Source organism: Pleuronectes platessa, chromosome 19 (genome assembly GCF_947347685.1).
Source record: "Pleuronectes platessa chromosome 19, fPlePla1.1, whole genome shotgun sequence".
In the NCBI taxonomy this organism is placed as follows: Eukaryota; Metazoa; Chordata; class Actinopteri; order Pleuronectiformes; family Pleuronectidae; genus Pleuronectes; species Pleuronectes platessa.
Genome location: NC_070644.1, coordinates 7,431,060 through 7,452,391, shown reverse-complemented (window position 1 = coordinate 7,452,391; position 21,332 = coordinate 7,431,060). Strand labels below are relative to the sequence as shown.

Genomic DNA, 21,332 nt, shown 5'->3' with positions numbered 1-21,332 from the left:
TATTTGTACGTGTAAAACAACCCTGTCATTAACTCCACTGCAACACAACACGCACAGTGTCACACCTGTTTTATAACTGAAGTACTGTGGAGCTGCCAACACTGTGTCGAGCTGCTCTGTAGGCACTCTCCATCCCTGTGTATGAATGATTGATGACATTATTTATATACACTGTATACCATACATTAATATTACAATCTGGTAGCAATAATATACACCTACAGTATCTATAATACTGTAGGTGTATGTGTCGATACAGGAAAAACACATGGAAGAAATGTACTCTGCTGCAGTATCCAATCTCAAATCCGACAGTGATTTCTCATGGGAAAGAATATAAACTGTTTATGTAAAATAATATGTAAATAAGTAACACATCATGTTAATAAGTCAATAGCAGTCACAGCATCCCACAAATTAGTCTCACCTCACGTTTAGATTTCATTTAAAGAGTCAAATTCTGCATTTCTGTCAACATAGACTCCCATGTCAACATAAGGAAGGAAAGTCAGCGGCTGGACGTGGCTGCGGAGCAACGATCGGACACGTACCAGGCTAAATGGCTGTTTTGTGCATTTCAGCATCAGACCACGCCCACTAATCGTGCATCACATTCCCCACTATCAACTGGAGTCCACACGGTGAAAGTTTTATGTAAATCGAATGAAAGTTGTCATATGATGCTTATTTCCTGTTACCGGTGGGTAATTATATCATTGCACATGGCCGGGGACACGACTCAGATGGTTTAATGCACTGAGACCATGAAGCAAAGCCTGTGAGAGGTTCGTGCAACAGAAACAAGCAGAGATCCTGTTGTTGCTTTATGTATAATTAACAGCTTCCTGCAGCACACGGTGCACGTTAGGATCTGCATACAGGCCTGAACAGATGTCACAGGGTTATATAAAAGGGGCTTTCAGAGGCATATGAAGCAGGTGTCAATTGTTTAGGTAGCACTGACAAACAGATTTAAAGAGATCAAAGTAGGAATCCGGTCATTTTCTGTAGTTGTCCACAACAACATACTATTCCTACACACAATGAGTGTGTGTGCAGCCACAGCCCGGTAATGGTTTCTCCTCTTTCCCAAAGATCACTGTTGTCTACAAATTACTAAAACTATATGAATAACATAGAATAGTGTGCAGAGTGGGACGCTCCTTGACTACCATGAATAGTCACTAGAGCAACACACGCATGTTTACATGAAGCCGGAAATAAAGGCACTCTTAACAACTTGTAACCATTCCCTGGTGTAATAGGACATTTTATGGCCTTGATAAGTGCATCGATACATTTGTGTGACATTTGAAAACACTGACATCTGCCAACAGTAACCCTATTGTTGATCATCAGTATCAGTGTATAGACTGCTATTACCTGGCACTGCTATTGTTAATAACATCATGCATGTATACGTATCACTATTATTATTTCCATTATAACAACCAGTATGAAGGATCTTAAATATGACAGTTTACACTTCTTTCCCTCCTCTCTATTCTCTATCCTCCTTTCCATACAGCTCTCTTCCTCCTTTCTCTCCGCTCGCTCCAACCGGTCAAGGCACATGAGGTTCTGTTAAAAGGGAGTTTTTATCTCTCCACAGTCGCCACAATGAGGATTTGGTGCATACAATTAAAATGTAACTGAATGACTTTATTGTTATGTGACAGCTCTGAGATACCAAACTAGTTTCACTGCTGCACAGTTTGCCAAGAGTGCATAGAATTTGATTTTCGCACTTTAAAGGTTCCTGCTTGTACTCATATACAGTAAAAAAAAAAAAAATAATAATATAACAATAACTATATCAAGAGTGTTTGTTTAATTTAGGTGTTAAGGTCTTGGTTAAAATTGCTATGATCATGTAATATATGAAAATAGTAATAATTCAGATAGATCTGAAAGAAGAAAATGATAAATCTAGCGGCTTTGAAAAAATTGAAAGAAAGATCCTCACATTACGTAAAGTTAAGTTATGATGATGAATCAGTGATGATTGTGATGAAGACAAATTTATGATATGATTTGACCCTTGCTCTCCATGATTTTCTTCTTCTGTCTGTTCTGATGGTAAAAGCAAATATGTCTCTCTGTGCCATCTGCTATCTTATAGTAGTTTAGGGGATTATTCATGCTGAACATAAACTGTCGTAGAGAATTTCCATTGTCACATCCACATTAACACACCCTTTCAACTGTCCTACACTGTTCTCCATATGCATGCATTTCTTCTTTAGGAGCACATTTGAAGTTCTCCTTCATCTTTGGTCTGACACCCCCACAAATGCCCGCCCACGCAGCTGGGATGAATTGTTAAAGATATGATTTTTGCCATTATTTCCTTTGTTTCTAGTACTGAGAGCGATGCCATGATTCCTCCGCGCACCATTGAGTTATAGAATTTCATTACACAGAGGATAGAAGAAAAGAAAACTTGTCTTCTTGTATTTAGGATTGTTGTTTTATGAATATCATCTCTTTTGTGGTATTTCAATTAAGTGTGACAAATCCATGGCCATTTGATTCAAAGACGGTCGAGATTGAATGGATTCCTTTTATTAGCTTCCAACAAATTGCCTTTTTAATGGCTGGAGCCTCTGCATTATTCATTTTTGAGAGAGAGAGAGAGAGAGAGAGAGAGTTCATCTAATTTAGATCTAGATGAGCTCAGCCTCCGACATTGGGACTTCGAATGAGTCATCGCACGGTAGGATGAGATTGTTGTGCTAAGCAGGACTTTAGATTTCCATATATGTAGGAGCTCAAAAGCAGTATTTTTTTTAAGATTTGGTCAGGTGACCTTTCAGAGAGCTGAGTCTGTGTTGATGAACTGAGGGCACGGTCAAACACAGAATTAAACTAGGTTCAGGTAAACAGGAGAGAAAAACAAACTGGAAGGTGAGTTTGTCAGTCTGTAATATTGACACCACATTGCTGAATTGATGGTCTGACGGAGATTGAGGCGCAGAGCAGAGTTAATAAAGCCCCTTTCACACGTGCCTTGTTTGGTCCGAACCTTCAAACCACAATAACAGGGGTTAAAGTGGTCTCGCTCTGGATCAATCAATAACGGTTTGGATCATTTGCAGTTTATTAGCTTCCGGACCAGTTACTGGAAGTTGAGAGAGCAATAAACAAAAGTAGAGGAAAAACAAACAGAAGTGCCTCCTTGCTGTTTTTGCCTCCGACGATATAATGTTAGAACAACAAGGATGTTCATTTTCCTTTTTGTGATACCATGATTATATGAACCTCTTCAACAACGGGAAACAGTTCATTCATTTTCTTCATTCATACAGATAGAAAACGTATTTCATTGCACGTTATCAAAAAAGTTAGCAAATACAAATTAACAACACGCTAACGTCAAACGCATGCTCGTCCTCAAACCAATCAACGTGGAGAATAGACAGATGCAGCCTCCATCAGTAAATCATTTACAATACCTGTGTACGCACCCGAAATTACAATGCAAATTCAAACCGGATCAAATGTGAACAATGTATCAAAGACATGAGTCCTGGATCGAACCATGTGACATCTGACCAATGAACTCCTGCCTTGTCTCTCTCTAGGTGATCCAGCGCAGGGAGGATGGCTCTGTCAACTTCTTCAGAGGGTGGGAGTCCTATCGTGAGGGATTTGGCAAGATTACTGGTGAACACTGGCTCGGTAAGTGTCCCGGCTGTGTGAATGAGTGTCTCAGCGCCCGTGAACAAGTTAAACCTTGAAAAGTACATTTTCACTCAGCACTGTCAACTTTACATAGCTAGCTCCACAGTTACGTCTTGAACACAAGACTTTATAGAGCCATCATCTCATCAACATTAAATCGACAGCCAGTATGACATGGCATCACAAGTGCAGCACTCAAGCTGCAAGTAGAGAGAAGACAGGAACTCACTAGCAGACGCTGAAATAGCTACATCGAGTGATGGATCGAGATTAAGAGAAGGCTAAAGAGGGGCCAACAGAGAGAGGCCTCAAGCCTTCAAATTCCACACCACTTCTTATTAAATTTACCAAACACATTTCTTTTTGCGGGTTTTACTCTTCAACACCACCACAGCTCTTCTTGTAGCGAGTAGCTAGTTAGCTGTTTGAGCTTGAGGACATTGTAATTAGAGTTGACTTCCACTTGTCATACTGGATTTACTTTAATCTGTGTCATTCTTCATGTTTAAACAACACATTAAGGGCAACAAATAGAGAAGTGCTGTATGAATCAGATTTGGCTTTTCAATACAACTAGTTTTTTCATACTATACAGACAACACTTTGCTCAAATGATGAATGGAATTTGATGGGACGATGGTGGACGTGTGCTAATTACGCTAACGTCTAGAAAAGTAACTTTACTTTTTTTTTCGACCGACAACATTAAATATTATATAGTAGAATGTCTGTTGCATGTAACGATACCAATGCAATGTTTTTTTCACAGGGCTGTTTAAGCGTCTTAGCTTTTCTGTGGCTGTGATGTCACTCCAATGCAAATGAGAGTAAACCTGTTACACGTTTCTGCGATCAATCACAATAATCAAGCCTCATTACCAGGTCGGTCCTACTCAATCCTCACAGACTCAGATTTTCTACTGGTTTTTCTCCAGAAATAGTAACATGTCCACCTGCTGTGGGTATCAGTCTGGTGCCCAGTCTATCCTATGTTGCAGTAGTAATAATAGAGTGACAGTTTTAATCTGTCAATATTCTTATTGTTGGTTAATGATGAACATACTTACTAGTGATGGATCGGAAAATTGCAACAACATTGATACTAGATATCGAACAAAACCCAGAGAGAGAAAATACTGCGAGCTATGTGTTCTCCACTTTCAGGCAGAAGGCAGAGGATAAGTTGTCCCGCAGCCAGAATACTTGACACATAGAATCTCAGTCGACCAAAAAGGTCTTCGACTGATGATGAAAATCCTCAACTTCGAGGGGGCAGCGCCAGCACACAGCTAGTTCCTTCTAACATAGTCGCCTTGTAGCTTCCTTTCAATTAGCCTGACCTTTGTTCACTTAGCGGGAGAACACAAGTCAAACCTGAGAACAGGTATGAAAGTGCAAACTGACAACCAAAAAGAGGCACAGATGGGGGTGAACACTGTCGACTTAACTGGAGGCAAATGGAGCTGCGGAGTGTGTAGTGGACTCTGTAGAAGCATCTCATCACTGTTTTCACAGACAGAAACTGCACGTCTCTGGGATCTCGGTCTCAAATTGCTACGTAACCTCAGCTGTTATCCCTTTGTACCGAAACATCCCCAGTGACGAGCTTCAGCATTCTGGTGCTCTTTGCTTTTTTTTTGCAGAACATTCAGTCTATTACAGATAGTCCCCACAGACACCCGCAGTACTACAAACACACAAGTGAAAACCAAACCAGCAAGAACCTCAGAAGGGTTTGAATGGTTCCTCAAGTACTGTTATTCAAACATGACCCTGGGTTTGCACTGTGACATCACATTTCTGAACCATTGGCCACAGTTCAAGCTCTCACTGTCTTAACCTTCAAGGCTACTTGTACTTATAAACAAAGAGATGTGTTGTGAAAACAATTTAGCGCATGAACTTCATAAAACCTGTCATCTGACATTTGACAGGACATTGACCGGTCCCCCCAAAAAAGCCAAGCACTTGCAGACGTGTTGTTCCCAGAGTAAACTTGGATTGAGTGTGGAGTGTTAGCTATCGCCATGCTAAATCTGTGTATATCTTTTAAAACCTTGCATCAAAGTTAGCTCAAATTAAGACTGGTGGAGTAAGTGGAGCTTGACAAATTCTATTCCTGTAAAAACACACACTTGATCACGGTCAAGGTCGTGGCCGTGACATCTCTGGATTTACAGCACTCTCTCAAACGCATGCACCTCAGGAGCAGTACAGAAGAAAACCTCTGTGTGCAACCCAGCTTATATGCATGTTTTATATTGTACGAAAGTGAAGGCAAATGGTACATTTTTTGTTAAAATATGCGTATCATCTCTGTTTATTGGGCGTCACAGTGCTGCAGTGGCTCGCACCGTTGCCTCAAGGCAAGAAGGTTTTTGGCTCGAATCTTGTTGTCGTTTGTATGTCATGTGATGTCATTTATTTATGTTGCAAAACATCTTCACTCTTATCCGGCCACAACATCAAGGTATCCATGGCACTTGTCCATCAGCCTCAGTGATTATTAATTCTCACCCTTTGTAAGTAGGTTAGTCCTCAAGTCCAGAACAGCAGGTCTGAAATATTTGGGACTGCTGCTCTGTAACAGTTAATATTGTATTAGCTGGGCCTGCGTGGTCAGGGGTGCTTCATCATCTCCAACACTCTGTGTCCTTGCTTGACATCGGTAGACTTGTATATACTGTATAGCACTTCAGAGTTTAGGTGAATTAATGTTGATCTAGGTCTCTCAGCTGACCCGAGGCCAGTACAGAGTGCAGGCCATAATATAAAAACGTGGTTAGAGTGCCAGCCAGATCTCCCCATGGTATGCTGCGAGAACATGGTGGGAATATGGAAAGCCCTGGATTTAGCAGAGTGAATTTGAATGAGCCAGCAGGCTACTTTGAACCATTCAGAGTACCCTTGGACATGCAGGGTGTGCTGTTGTCTCGTTACCCCCATCATCGATTACCCTCAGGGCAAAAAATGAAAAATGGATTTGCGCTCGCCTGCAGCCTGCAAAGAAATTCATTGCGGCTACCTCCTCCCGACCAACACTGCTCACTGATGCCATCAACCACCCCTGAACATCTGTACAGTTCTCATTATCTTAATATGCTGTTCAATTCAGATTTCAGATTTGTCTCTTGTTTATTGAACTCGATGATGGTGAAAAAAAATACACATGATTTAAGAAATGAGAGACAAGGATGGAGAAAATTAATCCTGATTCTTTTTGCAGGTGTTATTTCTAAAGAGATTTGTGTGTGTGCTGGATAATACAATCAGGAATATGAGAACATTCTTGCACATTTGGTACCACAACCTCAATTTAGCACCTGAAAATGAGCCAGTTCTGTGGAAATAGAAGAAAAAATCTTTTAATTTCAGCAGTTTGGCAGCTTAGCTGTTAATTGGTATTGAGAGCTCATCGGCTTTAATAGGTGTAGCTGCAAGTATAGCTGCACTGTATAGCCGTGTCAAATGTGTAACTTTGGCTCGTGTCTACATGTGGTGTGTTGTTTGCTTTGGCGCTTAGTCTATATTTGGTTCCTATTTCTTCTTTTCAACTTTATATGCAAGTCATGAAGCGTCACTCATCTGCAGTAAATTCACTGTCAAGGAAGCAAAGAGCGAATATACTTCAGGTCCTGTGCCTCAACAGATAGCTGCATTTTAACAATGTGTGTGTAAGACTAACATATTGCTGAATAATCCCTCCCAGAGGAGCATTTCTAAAGAGTAGGAAACTGGGTCACGGCAGTTCCATTGTCACCATCGAATCTTTCAGACACCTGGTCTCCGAGGCTGATGTAGACTTGTCTACCTGTAATATAGGTCCTGAAGCTGTTTAATGCCGTCCCAAAGAGGCTAACCTAGTTTTCAGATGGCCTATTACTAAACTATAACCAGGTCCGCTGCAGTTGAAGACGGCTCTTAAATCCAGCAGAAAACGAGGGGACAGGAGAAATTGTCTGCAGTCATTTTCATGTCCTCTCTCCCCCGGCTTCGTCGACTGCAAACTGCGGCCATAATTTGTTTTTGTGTACAAACAAAATGTAACAAAAGCTCAGAGGTGTCACTTCAGCTTCTCGGTGCTGTAGAGTTATGGAATATCAGAGGGAAGTTGACAGAGGCAAATCACAGTGACATTTTGTCCTCTCCTTCTGTGAAACCCATCATCAGGAAAGTGACATTCAGAAATGGTTCAATGTGATGAAGGCTGTTTATCAGAAAGTTTATTCTATAGTTTGGAAGGTCATCTCGGCTCACACTGTCAGGTGTATGAAAGGATAATTGTAGGAGAGCCCACTGCAATTATACAGTTATTATTCAAATAGAGATATGGATTCATTTAGAAATATGTGTTACAAATAAATGCATGTTCTGAATCCTGCTTGAAAGAAGCAGAAACTTTTGCTCTGCTTTACCTTTTCTATTGGGGGGGGGGGGGGGGGAGGCAGAAACACTTAACATTCCTGAGCAGTACTCAATTTTATTAATCAGTGGAGCATTAACAGCTTAATCAATACTTATAAATGGGATTCTCATGTTTTGGTGGATCCAAGTAGTAGAAATTAATATTTGTTTGTTGTCATACCAAATGCTGGATTGGATTCCTGTCATCCATATATTTATTTACAAAAGAAAGAAAGTTCCTCTCTTTTCATCCCTTTTCCTTTCTTTCTCATATTCGCTTCACCATGCTCGGCCGGCCTTCTTTCCTCTAATCAATGCATATGCAGTGGTATATTGTGTTATGTGAAGTCACTGCAGCTACCTGAGCTATTAGACAGAGAAAATATGCCTTTCAAAAGATCATTATTTCAAATTCCATTGAAGCTACAACCAGTGACTATAAAGATGGGCGTCCACACCTCATTCCGCTCTGAAAAATAAAGCTAATGTATCTTGGATACAGTTGCTTTCATCTGCTGCTGGTGATGTCACTTAGACCTATTGTAAGTCAAAGTCAGCTGTCAATCATAACATGTCACCCCATGTTTATAGCATTGAAGCATTGAAACCAAACGCATACCAAAAATGAACATTTCAAAGGGAGGATCTTAAAAAATAAGAATATTTAGGGTTAATTTGTTTATGACCGATACTGCATCCAGCCACTAGGGGGGTGATTGAAATGTTTAGGGTTCTGGTTGCTTCTTTCCTTTAGCCTGTCAAGCTCCATGTAGCCTGTTCTGGTGTCATCAAGGCGATAAATCAAGGGTTAAAGATACACATAGCACGTTTAGGAGAACGATAGTGGTTTTCAGGGTGATGACAGGAGGACACATGGCGGAATTAAAATGGTTGTGCTCATGAAAACTAAACCTGAGTCAGGTTTTCTGTGTCAGGACATTTTTTCATTGTTGTCCTGCTGTTTGCACTGCAACCTCACGATGTGCTTCTTTCTCTTGTTTAGTCTTTATTCGTGTTTGAGAAACGATCATAAAGTAGCACTGATAGAAAATGGACTCTTAAAGTGATGCCAAACCATCTCGATCGCCCCCTGCTGGCTGGCTGCAGTAAATGTCAAATCCAGACTCATCCATGTTAGCAGATGGGTCATGGACCAAACTTAAAGTCAAAATAACTTCAAATATTTCTCTTTTAGTTTTTGGTCATTTTGGGTAGTTTCATTGTTCAAGTGCTCACTTTTTCCACTAAGTTTGGTGGGGTGAAACATCCTGATTGACAGCTGAGACTGACTAGCGATTGGTGGAGCGTGGGTATCAGCCATACTTCGATATTGCAGCTCCATTTCCCGGTTGCCACTGACTGTGGCTCCAAATGGCAAATCTCATCAAACGTCATTAGTGCAAGATGGCAGCATATCTAGATAGTGGGAGGAGGTGTGTAGGCACTGTCCAGCCTTATATTTAGTTTATGGTCTCATTACATTTAATCAAGTGGGACACTTAAAGTTGAAATTCAATATACGTATCTGGTCCAGTGTTTATGTGACAAGCTTTTCTTACTCCCTCCCAACCCTAGCTGTCATGTCATCCATCTTTATATACAGCCACTGGGAACAAGAGCATTTCAGGAGAAAATATGTAGACGCAGGTAATTTTATCATGCCTCTAGTCAGTGGAGTCCTGTGCATGAGAAGCAGCAGAGAGAATGTGCGAAGCCCCAACTGTGAGCGTCTCAGAGTCTCCTCATGAGTATTTACCTGATGAGTCTTTTGCTCTCTGGGCGATTAAACAGAAAAAAAAAATGCTTGAACAGAACCTGAGAGAACTCTTAACTCTGTTACACTTAACTCACGTAAACCTGGTGAGGTGAATCCACCAAGGAAATGATATTATATCTGCCAGGCTCTCTACTCTGAGGAGTGGGCGGCGTGTTGGAGCCGGTGTATCGGCAAGATTAGGGGAGACAGAATCAGCTTTTTATATCAGTGAAGGTTGGTGTATTGATGTCACAGTGTTAAAAGAAAATATGTTGCCCCCACCTTCAAGCCCTTTTCACAAACAGTAAGCCGTTTTATTCACCACAGGATTTGCTTCCATTATTCCGGCCAGTGTTTGCATCAAGCCTGTGGGAGTGGTGCATTGCAGCGCTTGGCTGACCAGATAACCAGTATGGAGCGGGAACACCCAGCCTCTTCTCTCATTATACTGGATTTATTTTCAAAAAAGCAAAGCTCAGCAATGAACTGCACAAATACAGACAGTATATTGAGAATCCCACTGGGAACAGAAACACACTGTGGCAGAGTATTACAGGGATGCTCACTGCTCCGTCTCTCATACGGCTTCTGAACACTTATCTTTCCCAAACTTCCGTGGAACGGAACATGAGATCCACAAAGCCCATAGTAAACTCTGCAGGAAGGCTGGATGACGATCTGATGGAGCGGACTGACACTAACTTTGTGAGGTGTCAGTGCCGATGGAGAAAATGTCCCAATCAAGACTTCGACATACAGCAATGAAAACAGTTCTGCAGCCAAAGAAAAGAGAAATGTGACTTTTAGAATTGTTTTTGCAAACCTGCACTGTACCGGGCCTGCTAGCCGCTATTACCTCTGAGTCAAATCGAGCCTGCATGACCTGACCCATCACCTGTGATTAAACACACATACTACACACACAGTCACTCACATCAAATGGGTCATGACCTCCTTGTCCTCCCGTTTTGTTGGCTCAGTTGTGTTCTTTGAAAACTCTCTGTCAGTTGTCGCAGCACCTGAGCTCATGCAGCTTTCGGTTTATTTCCTCAGCGACAATGTGCCTAACTTGCTTCTGTCAAAAGCTAATACTTTTTTGGCACTTTTTACAGGCGGCAAAATCCAGAAAGAATATTTAGCACTGGCTTGTTCTGTCTTTATGTGATCGCATTTGAAGTTGAAGCTGGTTTGGTGTCAGTAGTAACAGTTGTTTGAGTGGAAGTGAAGGAGTTAAAGGTTGTGTCGTGGGGCTTCACAATAAAATAAATCTTTGTGGCTGACTGAGATCCATATAATCTGATTTAGACGTTAAAAAGTCATTTTAATTTCCGATTTGTACAGAAAAGAAACAAGCCATAGTTCCCACCCGCTGCCCACTCATGTTTATTTAATTTTCACCCTTACCTGTGACCCAGAGCAAGACTCTAAAGGAAACTACAATAATAACCCGAATAAAAACACATTTTCTTCACCACGCAATCGACTTTTGGAACTGATTTCCCTTCACCTGCATCAGTGGAGAGAATGTCTTGAGACAAAAGAACCTGGAAAGCCCCGGGCCCAGATGGCGTCTCACATTTCAGTCTGAAGGCCTGTGGTGACCAACTGGCTCCAGACTTCACACAGATCTTCAGCAGATCATTTCATCCGTGTGAAGGCTCTCTTCTGCTTCAGATACTCCACAATCACACTGCTCCCTCATAAACCGTATACCACAGGAGCAATTACCACAAGTGCATTGTCCCTCACATCTGTGTCCCCCCCCCCAAAAAAAAGATCTTGTGTTGGCCGAACGAAAGCACATCACAGACCCCCTGCCGGGACCCCTGCAGTTTGCCTGCCAGGCAAACATATTGGTTAATGAAGCATTTATTATGGCTCTGCTCTCTATTCTGCAACACTTCTACTGCCTGGAGAGTACTGTCTTTGTTCTTGTCCTGAAACCTCTCTGCTCAATACTCACAGTCAACTACTGCGGTTCTCCACCTCTCCCGGTGCAGCACCAACTTCCTGAAGGCAGGAGGCATCAGGGGTGGCAGGGAGGGGGGCAGCTTTCATCCATTTCTGGTATTCCCCAGGAATGTGTGTTCCTCTCACTGCTCTTCCTCCCCTACTCCACATGTGACTGCACCTCTGGGGACAGAGTTGGTAGTTTCTGAGACTGAGCTCCCTGTAGTACTTCTTTCACCAACTCGCCGTCTGCCATGGAAACTTTAAAGTTTCGTCCAAGATTTGATAAAAAATAACAAAATCCCAGCAGCAGAGGGTGTACTTCCTGTGCCAGCTGAGGAAGTTCATTTTGACTTCTACACACTTATGGCCAGATGTGTTCGCTGCTATTTTTATGAGCGAGTTAAGTTTGGCCACAAAACAGGAGCAGACTCCATCACCGGCACCAACCTGACTGCCCTCCGGGACCCGTACTCCGCCTGAATCAGCAAACATCGATGCCGTCCCCTTCAACCTTGGCCTAGAATTATTTAACTTTCAGTTCGTGGCAGGTGCTTTAGATTAAAAGGTCCTCGCGGGACTATTCAGGGCCCCACGTTCACAGTCTCCCGCAGGATTTACAGTCATTACTGCCCACTCCCACACCTGTCCCATGCTGCTGCTGCCTTATCATATGGAATTGCTGATCACTGTCGCCTGCAATATGGTTTTTCTAGTGTAAATCTGTGCCCCCACCCTGCAGGGGGGGGAATAAGACACATGTAGAGTTTATGGATTGTTTTAATCTAAAACAAAATGCTAATAAGGTTACTCAACTGTTTAATAAGCCAGCTGTAGAAGACGTGAACTGAAAATAAGCTTTATTAAATTCTCTCAAAGCCTGAGGCGGTGCATGGGAAAAGTGTATGAAAATGTTACCCATCAGCTCCCGTTTTTTTTGACTGTTTGTCATTTTTCATAGAGAGGGAAGCAAATTTAATCATGTTACACAGCTGGTGTAACATGATTTTCCAAAATGTAGCGATATTTATTAACCCTTTATGTATGTTTTCAACTGCACTTATTTATAAAGACAGAAATTGCGAGCTAATCTGTAAATAATTGACTCTATTCCCACTCATTTTCATAATATGGACTTGCATCAGATGATGTCTGGGCTGCATTGATCCGCTTGGATTTCTGTAACAGCCCATTTCCTTCAGGTCACTGTGCATCAAAACAAGCAGGTAGAAACAGTTCCTCCCGAAGAAAGATAACTTGGCCGCATCACGGCTCGAAACAAAAGCTCCACTGAAACTACAAATTCATCTCCTTGTTACATGATGTTGCCTTCAAATGGAGCCTGTGAACTTGTGGTTGCAACATGGGAGGTATGGGTTTTCTTCCTGTTTAAATGGTTGGAGACAACCGCTGCTAAGCAACAATGAAAATAATGCCTTCATGAACATCATTCTGACTCTCTAGACGTCAGAGAAGCTGTTTCACAAGCCACCAGGCAGGAATGTAATGCAGGAGATCACAGTGAAAAAGAGGATTGAATTTCATCAATTTTCTTTGTTTAAGATCAAGAGGAAAACCTCTGTAAGACCAAACGTACAAGTTATAAACCTTCCATCCAATGATAAATGTTCTGCCTATTCTGAAAAAGTCAGCCAACAAGTAACACATGGCGACGTAGAGATCGTATCCTCCTTTCCAAGTGCTATCATTCTCATTTTTTTGTTAGGGGGTGATGTTACTCGCTGACGGAAAGTTTGTATTGTCACTGTTCACGTGAAAGAGAGCGCCGTGGCTTTAGGGCAGTGACATTTGGGCAACATTCTAAAAGGAGGTCAGGGCAAGTAGCCTCCGACTCGGCTCCCTTCGTTCTGACCAAAGAGACAAGGAATTGTTTTGTTTTTTTTGCAATCGCCACGTCATTTGCAGAGAACTTTGAATTTGCAGGCAGAGTAACATTTAGCTCCCTGTATGACTGAGCATCTGTTATGAGCTGCAGGCTGTTACACATTATCAGTCTCACTGTTGTAGGGACATACAGAGGGACTGATAAGAGTCTTTTTTTTTACGCCCGAGCATGCAAACATACTTGATCAATAAACCTAACATAACGGATTTAATAACGCGAAAGAAAAAGCCCAGCAGGCAAAACAACTGACATCATATCTCTATTATTAACTTTCAGCCGTACCAAATTACATACAACAGAGAGTTTAGAGATCCTCTTTCCACTGAAAGTGCCCACGACATGTCACATCATCACATTTTTGTTTTTGGTCCCTGGTATAATGCGAAGTGGACACAGCATAATAAGACCCATGTGTCTTGACTGCTCTGCCTGGAAGTTGTCCTCCCTCGGAAAAGGGCCTAGTCGTGATTTAACATTCTCCGGCGGACTGCCTCATTATAGATCCATTTACAGCTGCCGCTGAGAAGAAATGGAAAAGCAAAACTTTATTTCCGCTCTCTGCTGTCTGCTCTCCTGCCTGTCACTAAAATTGCACAAATTTCCTCAGAAAATAGCTGCGTTAACCACTTCACATGTACCGCTCACCTTTAACAAGTGGGGCATATGCGAGTGCTGTAATTGTGCTCTTAGCCTGCCCGAAGTATTGTAAGCTCATGTGGTTACAGTTGAGGGGTGAACCACAAAGACATTTGGGTGTTTGTGTGCGTTTATTTGCAATTGAGTGTGCAAATGGGAGCCAGGCAAGGGGAATGACTATAATTTGGAGATGGGCAATCCACAGGCTTGGCTGTCTCTGTCAGTCTATCGTGAGTTAATAATGGGCGTTGAAAAATATTACAGCAAAGTCAAATATGATGTTACCATGTCATTCTTGTAAGTAACGTCACTGAAGCTCCGAAAGAGACGCTACACAAACACCATCATCATGGCTGTTAGTCACAGATCGGAAGGGAGACAAATATAACTTGATTGAACTCTATCCATTTAACAACTTAAAAGAACAATTAACTTCTGCAACATTCCAGGTGTTAAGATAAAGATTTGAACCAAACTATTTTGTATTAACTTGTTAAAAAGTACAAGATGAACAACAGTGAATAAAATATAGTCTCTGTTGTCATTGCACCATCGTGTACATCAGTATTTCCGATCATTATCTCGGCCGTGGTGGCTAGCCACAGAATTACACTTCTTATGATGACATAATATATCTTTAATCAAGTGTTTTGCATTGCTGATTACTTGCATAACATGCTCGCTCTGTGTTGCCCTCCCTCATGCTCCCTGTATATCGTCCTCAAAGTTTTTACCATCCACGGAGACAGTCAGACCTCATAGTTTCAGCCGCAGTTGTGTGCTTACCCAAAGGTGGCATTCAGTGCAGCTCTCTCTCGTGTATAAAATCTCCTTTATCTTTCTTGTCCATGTACCTGATGCTACACTCTGTCACGAGTGGTGCACTGACACAGACTGAATCAATTCTCTGGTAAACACTGGTCCTATGCCCTCGCTCTGTCAGAAGCCTCATACTCCCGTACATGAGACTTGAATCCATTCCTTCTGCTCCTCCATTAGCCATGGCTCGCCCTGTCAACTGTCAACAAACAACTGCTTTGGTTTGACTGCATCTCTTGGTTGAAATTCACACAGTTATTAATTTAAAAATTGAGAGTGACAGCAGCAGCAAAACTTAATTTTACACTAATATTTACCATAACATACCATTTGGGTCAATACTGTTTATGTATCAACCGTGGTCCGTTACACCAAATACACACGCTAAACCAATATTTTCCAAATATTTTTGTTTTCTTTCTTCTGCTACTCTGTTCGCTTCACTCCTCTTCTACCACCAAGCATCTTCATCTCTTCCCTGTCCTTCTGATGTGTCTCAAATCATTGTGAGACTGCACAGTCTGACAATCAACTCCCAGCCTGTAGAAGTACTCAGAGAAGCAGAAGGTGAGCCCATTCATCTTTGATCTGGAGAGAACACTCTGTCCACACACACAAGGACACACTTACAATAGGACTGAGAGAAAAGATGTGAGTGGGCCGCAAATGCTCAAACACAACATTTATTTGCTTTAATAAAATGATTTCAGTCTGTCGATGTGATTAGTAAAGTCAGAGTGGGCTGAGAGGGGAGAAACGCAGTGATAGGTTTTTTTCTGTTGTTGAATTGCATGAACCACTGCATGAGAGATGATAATAATGCAGTGATTGACCTGCCGCTGCTAGAAACTCTTTCAAGGATTCAATGTGGCTGATCCCTGTTCGATTTCTGCCTCACTGCGTGCTCTCCTCTGAAGGGGTTTATGGGTAAACACCACCCGAACAGAGCAGGGTATTCACAGACCCACTGGCCACCGACATCTAAGAACATCGAAACCTTGTTTCTGCATTTGCATATTTAAAACATTTAGCATTGCAGTCACATTGTGCCGAGTCCCTCCGTGTGTTTACCTTATGCAACAATTTCTGTATTTATTTTGTATCATTTCGTTCCTCCCTAATCTTTTCCTTTCCCACGGACCCATGCACAAACACATCCTTACACACATTCATCCTCCACAGCAGCCTGTACCAGGATGCAGCATCCTGAGGCTCGTATTTATATTCTTGTCACATAGCAGAAAACCTAAAGAGGACTGTAGCTACAAAAGAGAGCACGAATCAAAGAACATCACAATTCCTGGGAGAATGACGGCCCATTTTGCCACACATTGTGTTTCTTTTCTCTATTATCTTGTCTGTGCGCCCTCAGATTTTTGCGATTGAAATAAGCCAGGGAAGGTCAAATTGACCATGACAAGAATGGCAAAGGCTTTGAATAAACATGCATCCTGCTCTTGGGGGCTATTGATAAACCTCCCTCACTTCTCCACCTTTAATATTTTATTTTTTGGCATCTGTTCAAACAGACGGAAGTGAAAAAAAATACAGTTTAAACAGTTGCTGTAAATGTGCCCTGAGCCTTTATCCCTAAAAAAATCTGCCAAACACTCAAGTCATGTGTCGCAGCTTCTTCTCGGCACCACTGACAGCAGCAGGGTCGAGGGTCAGTACCTTTCAACACTCAGAGGCTAGTGGAGGGGGGGGGGATTTTGCTTTGGGAGGTTTATTACTCTGTTCTTTAGTTATAAATAGGTGAAGCCTCCGCCTCATTTAAAGGCAGTATATTGTCGTACATTAAGAGAAATAGAAGTAAAGGACATTGGAAAATACTGGAATGATACGTACAGACAACCTTCGCCGGGATTTGTTGGAGATTAACTCAATGTTCGCTGGAGTAAGAGAAGGAGGAGAGCAGTAGTCAAGGAGGGAGAACATCCAGGAGGCTGATGTGAGAGGAAGAGATGCATAAATGGAAGCGTGGAGTGAAAGAAAGGCTAAAGCTGAAAGATTAATGGAAAAAACATTGCATTTGATATTTTTATACCACTGTATGAATGCGCATCCTCTCCAGGAGCATTGTATCTGATGAACTGGTACACGTCGGTGCAAACATAAGTGAGCACAAGCTTATAAACATGCAGAGCCACAAACTCGCATAAGAGGCTGGTTTGGTGTCGAGTCAATAACGGCTGCTACCTCGCAGGAAGGTCACTGCTCGGAGAAAGTCTCCAGAAGGCTCGACACAGTCTCCCCCCCCTGAACTCTCTCTGTTCCCGTTAGAGGGAATAAATAGACTCATTATCCCGCCAGACGCTGGCCATACATCCCCGTGTGTCGCCTCTATTGTTTCTCAAAAGCGTTGCAAAAAAAAAGTTGTTGTTTGGTCTCCTTCTTGACAAAAAAAAGGTTCCCTGACCATATTGCAAAAATTATTGGACATTTTAAATTATTTGCACAATATTTTTTGCCACCTGGTCCTTATGATGCTTTGTCCTGCCTGAGGAAGCCAATATACAATTCCAGTCAGTGTGCTGTTTACAGCAGGTGACACCACTGCCCCCAGACTCTACCAGAGAAACAAGTTGTCAGTTTGAATATCCGTCAACTTCCAGTGTGCTCTTTTAACATTGTAGGTAGTTAGCTGGTTCCCTTTGTCACGACCCATTAACCACTCACGTCTTTACATCAACACTCGTATTTTCTATGCGGTGATAGAACTGCCCTTGACACACAGAATAAGATCGGATAGGCCAGCATCTCCAAATGTGACTTCCAAGACATTGATAAACAGCCAATGATTATTCTTCAGTCACACTCGTTCAAACATAATAAAAGTAATAATCCGAAGGTCTTTCTTTATTTTTTGAATAATTTAAGATAAGAAATGATAAGATAAGATATGATAATTCTTTTTAAGTCCCCACAATGGGGAAATTTGCTATGTTACAAGCATAGGTTAATAAGAGGACAGTAACAAAATATAGACATCAGTTAAGTGATAAGAAGTTAATATGCAATATAAATGCAAGAAAAACATAAAAATATAAATGTAGTAGAAATAATATACAAAAATTGTAAACAGAGGATATACAATGTGAGAATAAATCCAGTGAGAATGATTGCACAGACAGCAATGAATATTGCACGGCTAAAAGAGTTTGAAATGCAGTCCAGAGTTGTGTGTGGTCTGATGTGTGTAAATATATATATATATATATATGTATATATTTAAAGTGTGTTTCTGTAAACAACTTGAGTCACTGAGAACAATGTGTTTTCAGAATAACGCAATGGACGAAAACCATTTCACGGGGTGGCACAACCACAGTAGCTTGCCACCACTATGTGTAATTCTTCACTACGAGACAGTGTACAGAGTGTTTCATTTAATCGCTGCCATAATAACTGGCTCCACATGAAAAGGCCTTTATGGAGCTCACGCATTGTATTGGTCCCTGACTTCACTTAATGCTGTCAGGAACCTTGGAACGGCACGACACAATGCAGCAGAGATGTACATGCTGTAAATGATGCTGGTCTGAGTTCAGTGACAAGTGTCCCTTGATGTGGGTGTGTGGGTGCTTTACAATGCCTCATTCGGCCAGATTCACTGCGTCCTCGCTGAAATGACTTACTTCAATTACTTCAACTTCTTTGTCGCACAATGAATCATTTCCTTTCAATTACTGTCATATATTTGCCCTTTAACTACATAGAATACATGCTGCCTATGCACACATGTCTTGATACAGACGAATGTTTGAGGATGTGACCAGAAGTGTCGAGTATATACATGGCCGGCTGTCTAAAGCGCCATAAACCTCTTGCTGTATACGCATCACTTAACGGCTCCTCGCGGTATATGGCATTTGAAGTGTGAGCACATGTGCATTTAAGTGAATTTAATATGCTGATTAAAGTGCCAGCGCAAGCCACAGGGTGCCAGTCAAAACATACCAGGGGGACCGACTGTGGCACGTGTGGAGCCCAGCTGTCAGGATATACAGGGATGCGTGACATAATACCATATCACATGACAGAAAAAAAGAAATATAAACTACAATCCCCCTGTAATCTATTATTTAGAGCGCGTGTAAGTGTTTTCAGTTAAAGCTCCTCCAATGCTCCATTCACGTCCGATTAATTATTCAGGAGTGTGATTCCTCCTCAGTGAGTCCGACACACTGATGTTGACTGTCCGGGGATGCAGCCAGCCCGTCCAGCTGAGGCTTTGCCAATCAGCCCCGGCGCTGACACAATGATGCCTCAGCCCCCGTGTTCTGCCTCTGCTTTATTCAGGAGGGTGTGCTGCCTCTGATTGGTGCGACTGTACCCCGGCAGACACTTCATCTGCACTAGATTGCACCGCTGGAGTGGAGATAGGTGCAATTTGCAGCAATTCGGTCGGTAATTTCGATATGTATGAGGACTGGAGCAATTCGTGGCCCCCTCTCCACAAGGCCCGGGTGCTTCATTCAATGCCTCTCATCACCAGCCCACAGGCGTATTCCTCCACCTTCCCACCCGGTGCTGGTGCTGAAGTGCGGTTTGGCTCATGCTGCAGAAAGAAAAAAAAAAAAGGGGGATTTTATTGTCCAGAAGATGTAAAAATTAAAGAGCGGCGTCCTCTCTTACAGGAATGTTGAATGAGTACAGATGGGGTGATTTGAAAATTTGATTGAGGAAAGATAGAATGGATCAACTAACGACAGCGGCGGGAAACTCTTACAAGCCCCGGACCTCGCCATTAAACGCTTTCTATTTTGTTTTGTGTAATAATTCATTTCCTCATTCTTCTACGGGTTTTCGAGAGGGCTTTACAAAATCACATTTCCATCACATTGTACGTTACAGGGCCATATTGTTCATGCCTGGCCAGACAACAGCACAACACATGGTTTAACTATTCATAGTTTTACAGCCGACTCGACTCCTCTGAGCCCAGATAAGGATACGTTTCTGCTCGATGACATCCGCTGGTGAACTGCTGCTTCATTGAGAATTAGACTCTAACAAAGGGGGTGAGGCAGTGGCTACTTTGAAAAGCGTGATACTCTCACTGAATTAAACATATGTCTGATGCTTCTTTACAGTTTGTATGGGTTATTACCTCTTTGGAAAGCCCTCCATAGACATTTTTCTCCTCATTCAGCCCTTCAGTTCAGGCTTGGCAACAACCATGCACCCACAGCACTTCTGTAGGTCACAGAATTACTTTTGCCTGTTTGTTTAATTACTGTAATGTTCTTATTCAGCCTAAATCTTCTCCATAAGTCGGGAGTTTCCTGCAGGGGGCGGATCCTGAAGTGCTCCTGCCCCGTCAGTCTTTGTCTGAAAAAATAAAGCAGTCACTTTTTAAAGAATTTATACAATACTAATGGAAAATATCGCAATTTATTAAGACTTTTTGGAAGTACACAATGTGAGGTAAATTTCTCAAAATATAGCCTTAAAGCTGAGTAGCGCTAACAGTAAACAAGGAATTAATTTAATGTTTACTTCATGGAATCAGGAATTGTGCATCTATTTAATCATCCCCTCGGTGTAAATAGTGGCCCCTTTATGGCCCCTGTTTCGAAACATCCTAGTTCCGCCACTGCTTTTGTGGATATCTATGGGAGAGTAAATGGTCAGATGACGATGATCTAAATTTCAAGGAGAGTGTGATGACTTTTTAAAAATCATAAAATTCTAATGCTGTCTGTTGCCTGATTAGCCCTGAACTCTTAGCAACCTCATTACAAGAAAATACCACTGGAGGGTCGGAGGATTCATGGCCCCATTGGATGCTCTTTTTTTTCTCAGGCTCCTCATTACTTTGACCCTGGAATCTGAGAGGGGGGGGGGGACTTAACTTAACAAGACCTTTGCGCTGCCCTTGCCTTGACTTAATGTTGTCATGTGCCCACGATCAAAGTGCTCATGGCGTCTCAGTTTTCTATTCCATGCTCATCATGCCTTGCTCTCCACGCCGACTCCCTCCCCATGTTTTTCCTCGCTGTCAGTGTCTCTCCTTCTGATCTAACACATTCTCTCTGCACAGGTAGATTGGCTGCTTGTTTATGCATTTCACATTTTTTACCATTTTACCCCCTAGGACTCAACCCATCTGGACAGATTAGGAGGTCCACGGCAGAGGCCTTTACAGGCTCTCTTGATTTCTCCCAGGACCCG

The 21,332-nt window shown here is 42.1% G+C and overlaps 1 protein-coding gene across 1 annotated transcript in view; it reads left to right on the top strand.

Annotated features, from left to right (window-relative positions):
- Positions 1 to 21,332, top strand: part of fibcd1b (fibrinogen C domain containing 1b) — a 115,723-nt gene that overhangs the window by 71,813 nt on the left and 22,578 nt on the right. Inside the window, exon 6 of the mRNA XM_053411902.1 lies at positions 3,585 to 3,681. Coding sequence (XP_053267877.1) covers positions 3,585 to 3,681 — 97 coding nt within the window. The remainder of the gene's footprint in view (positions 1 to 3,584; positions 3,682 to 21,332) is intronic.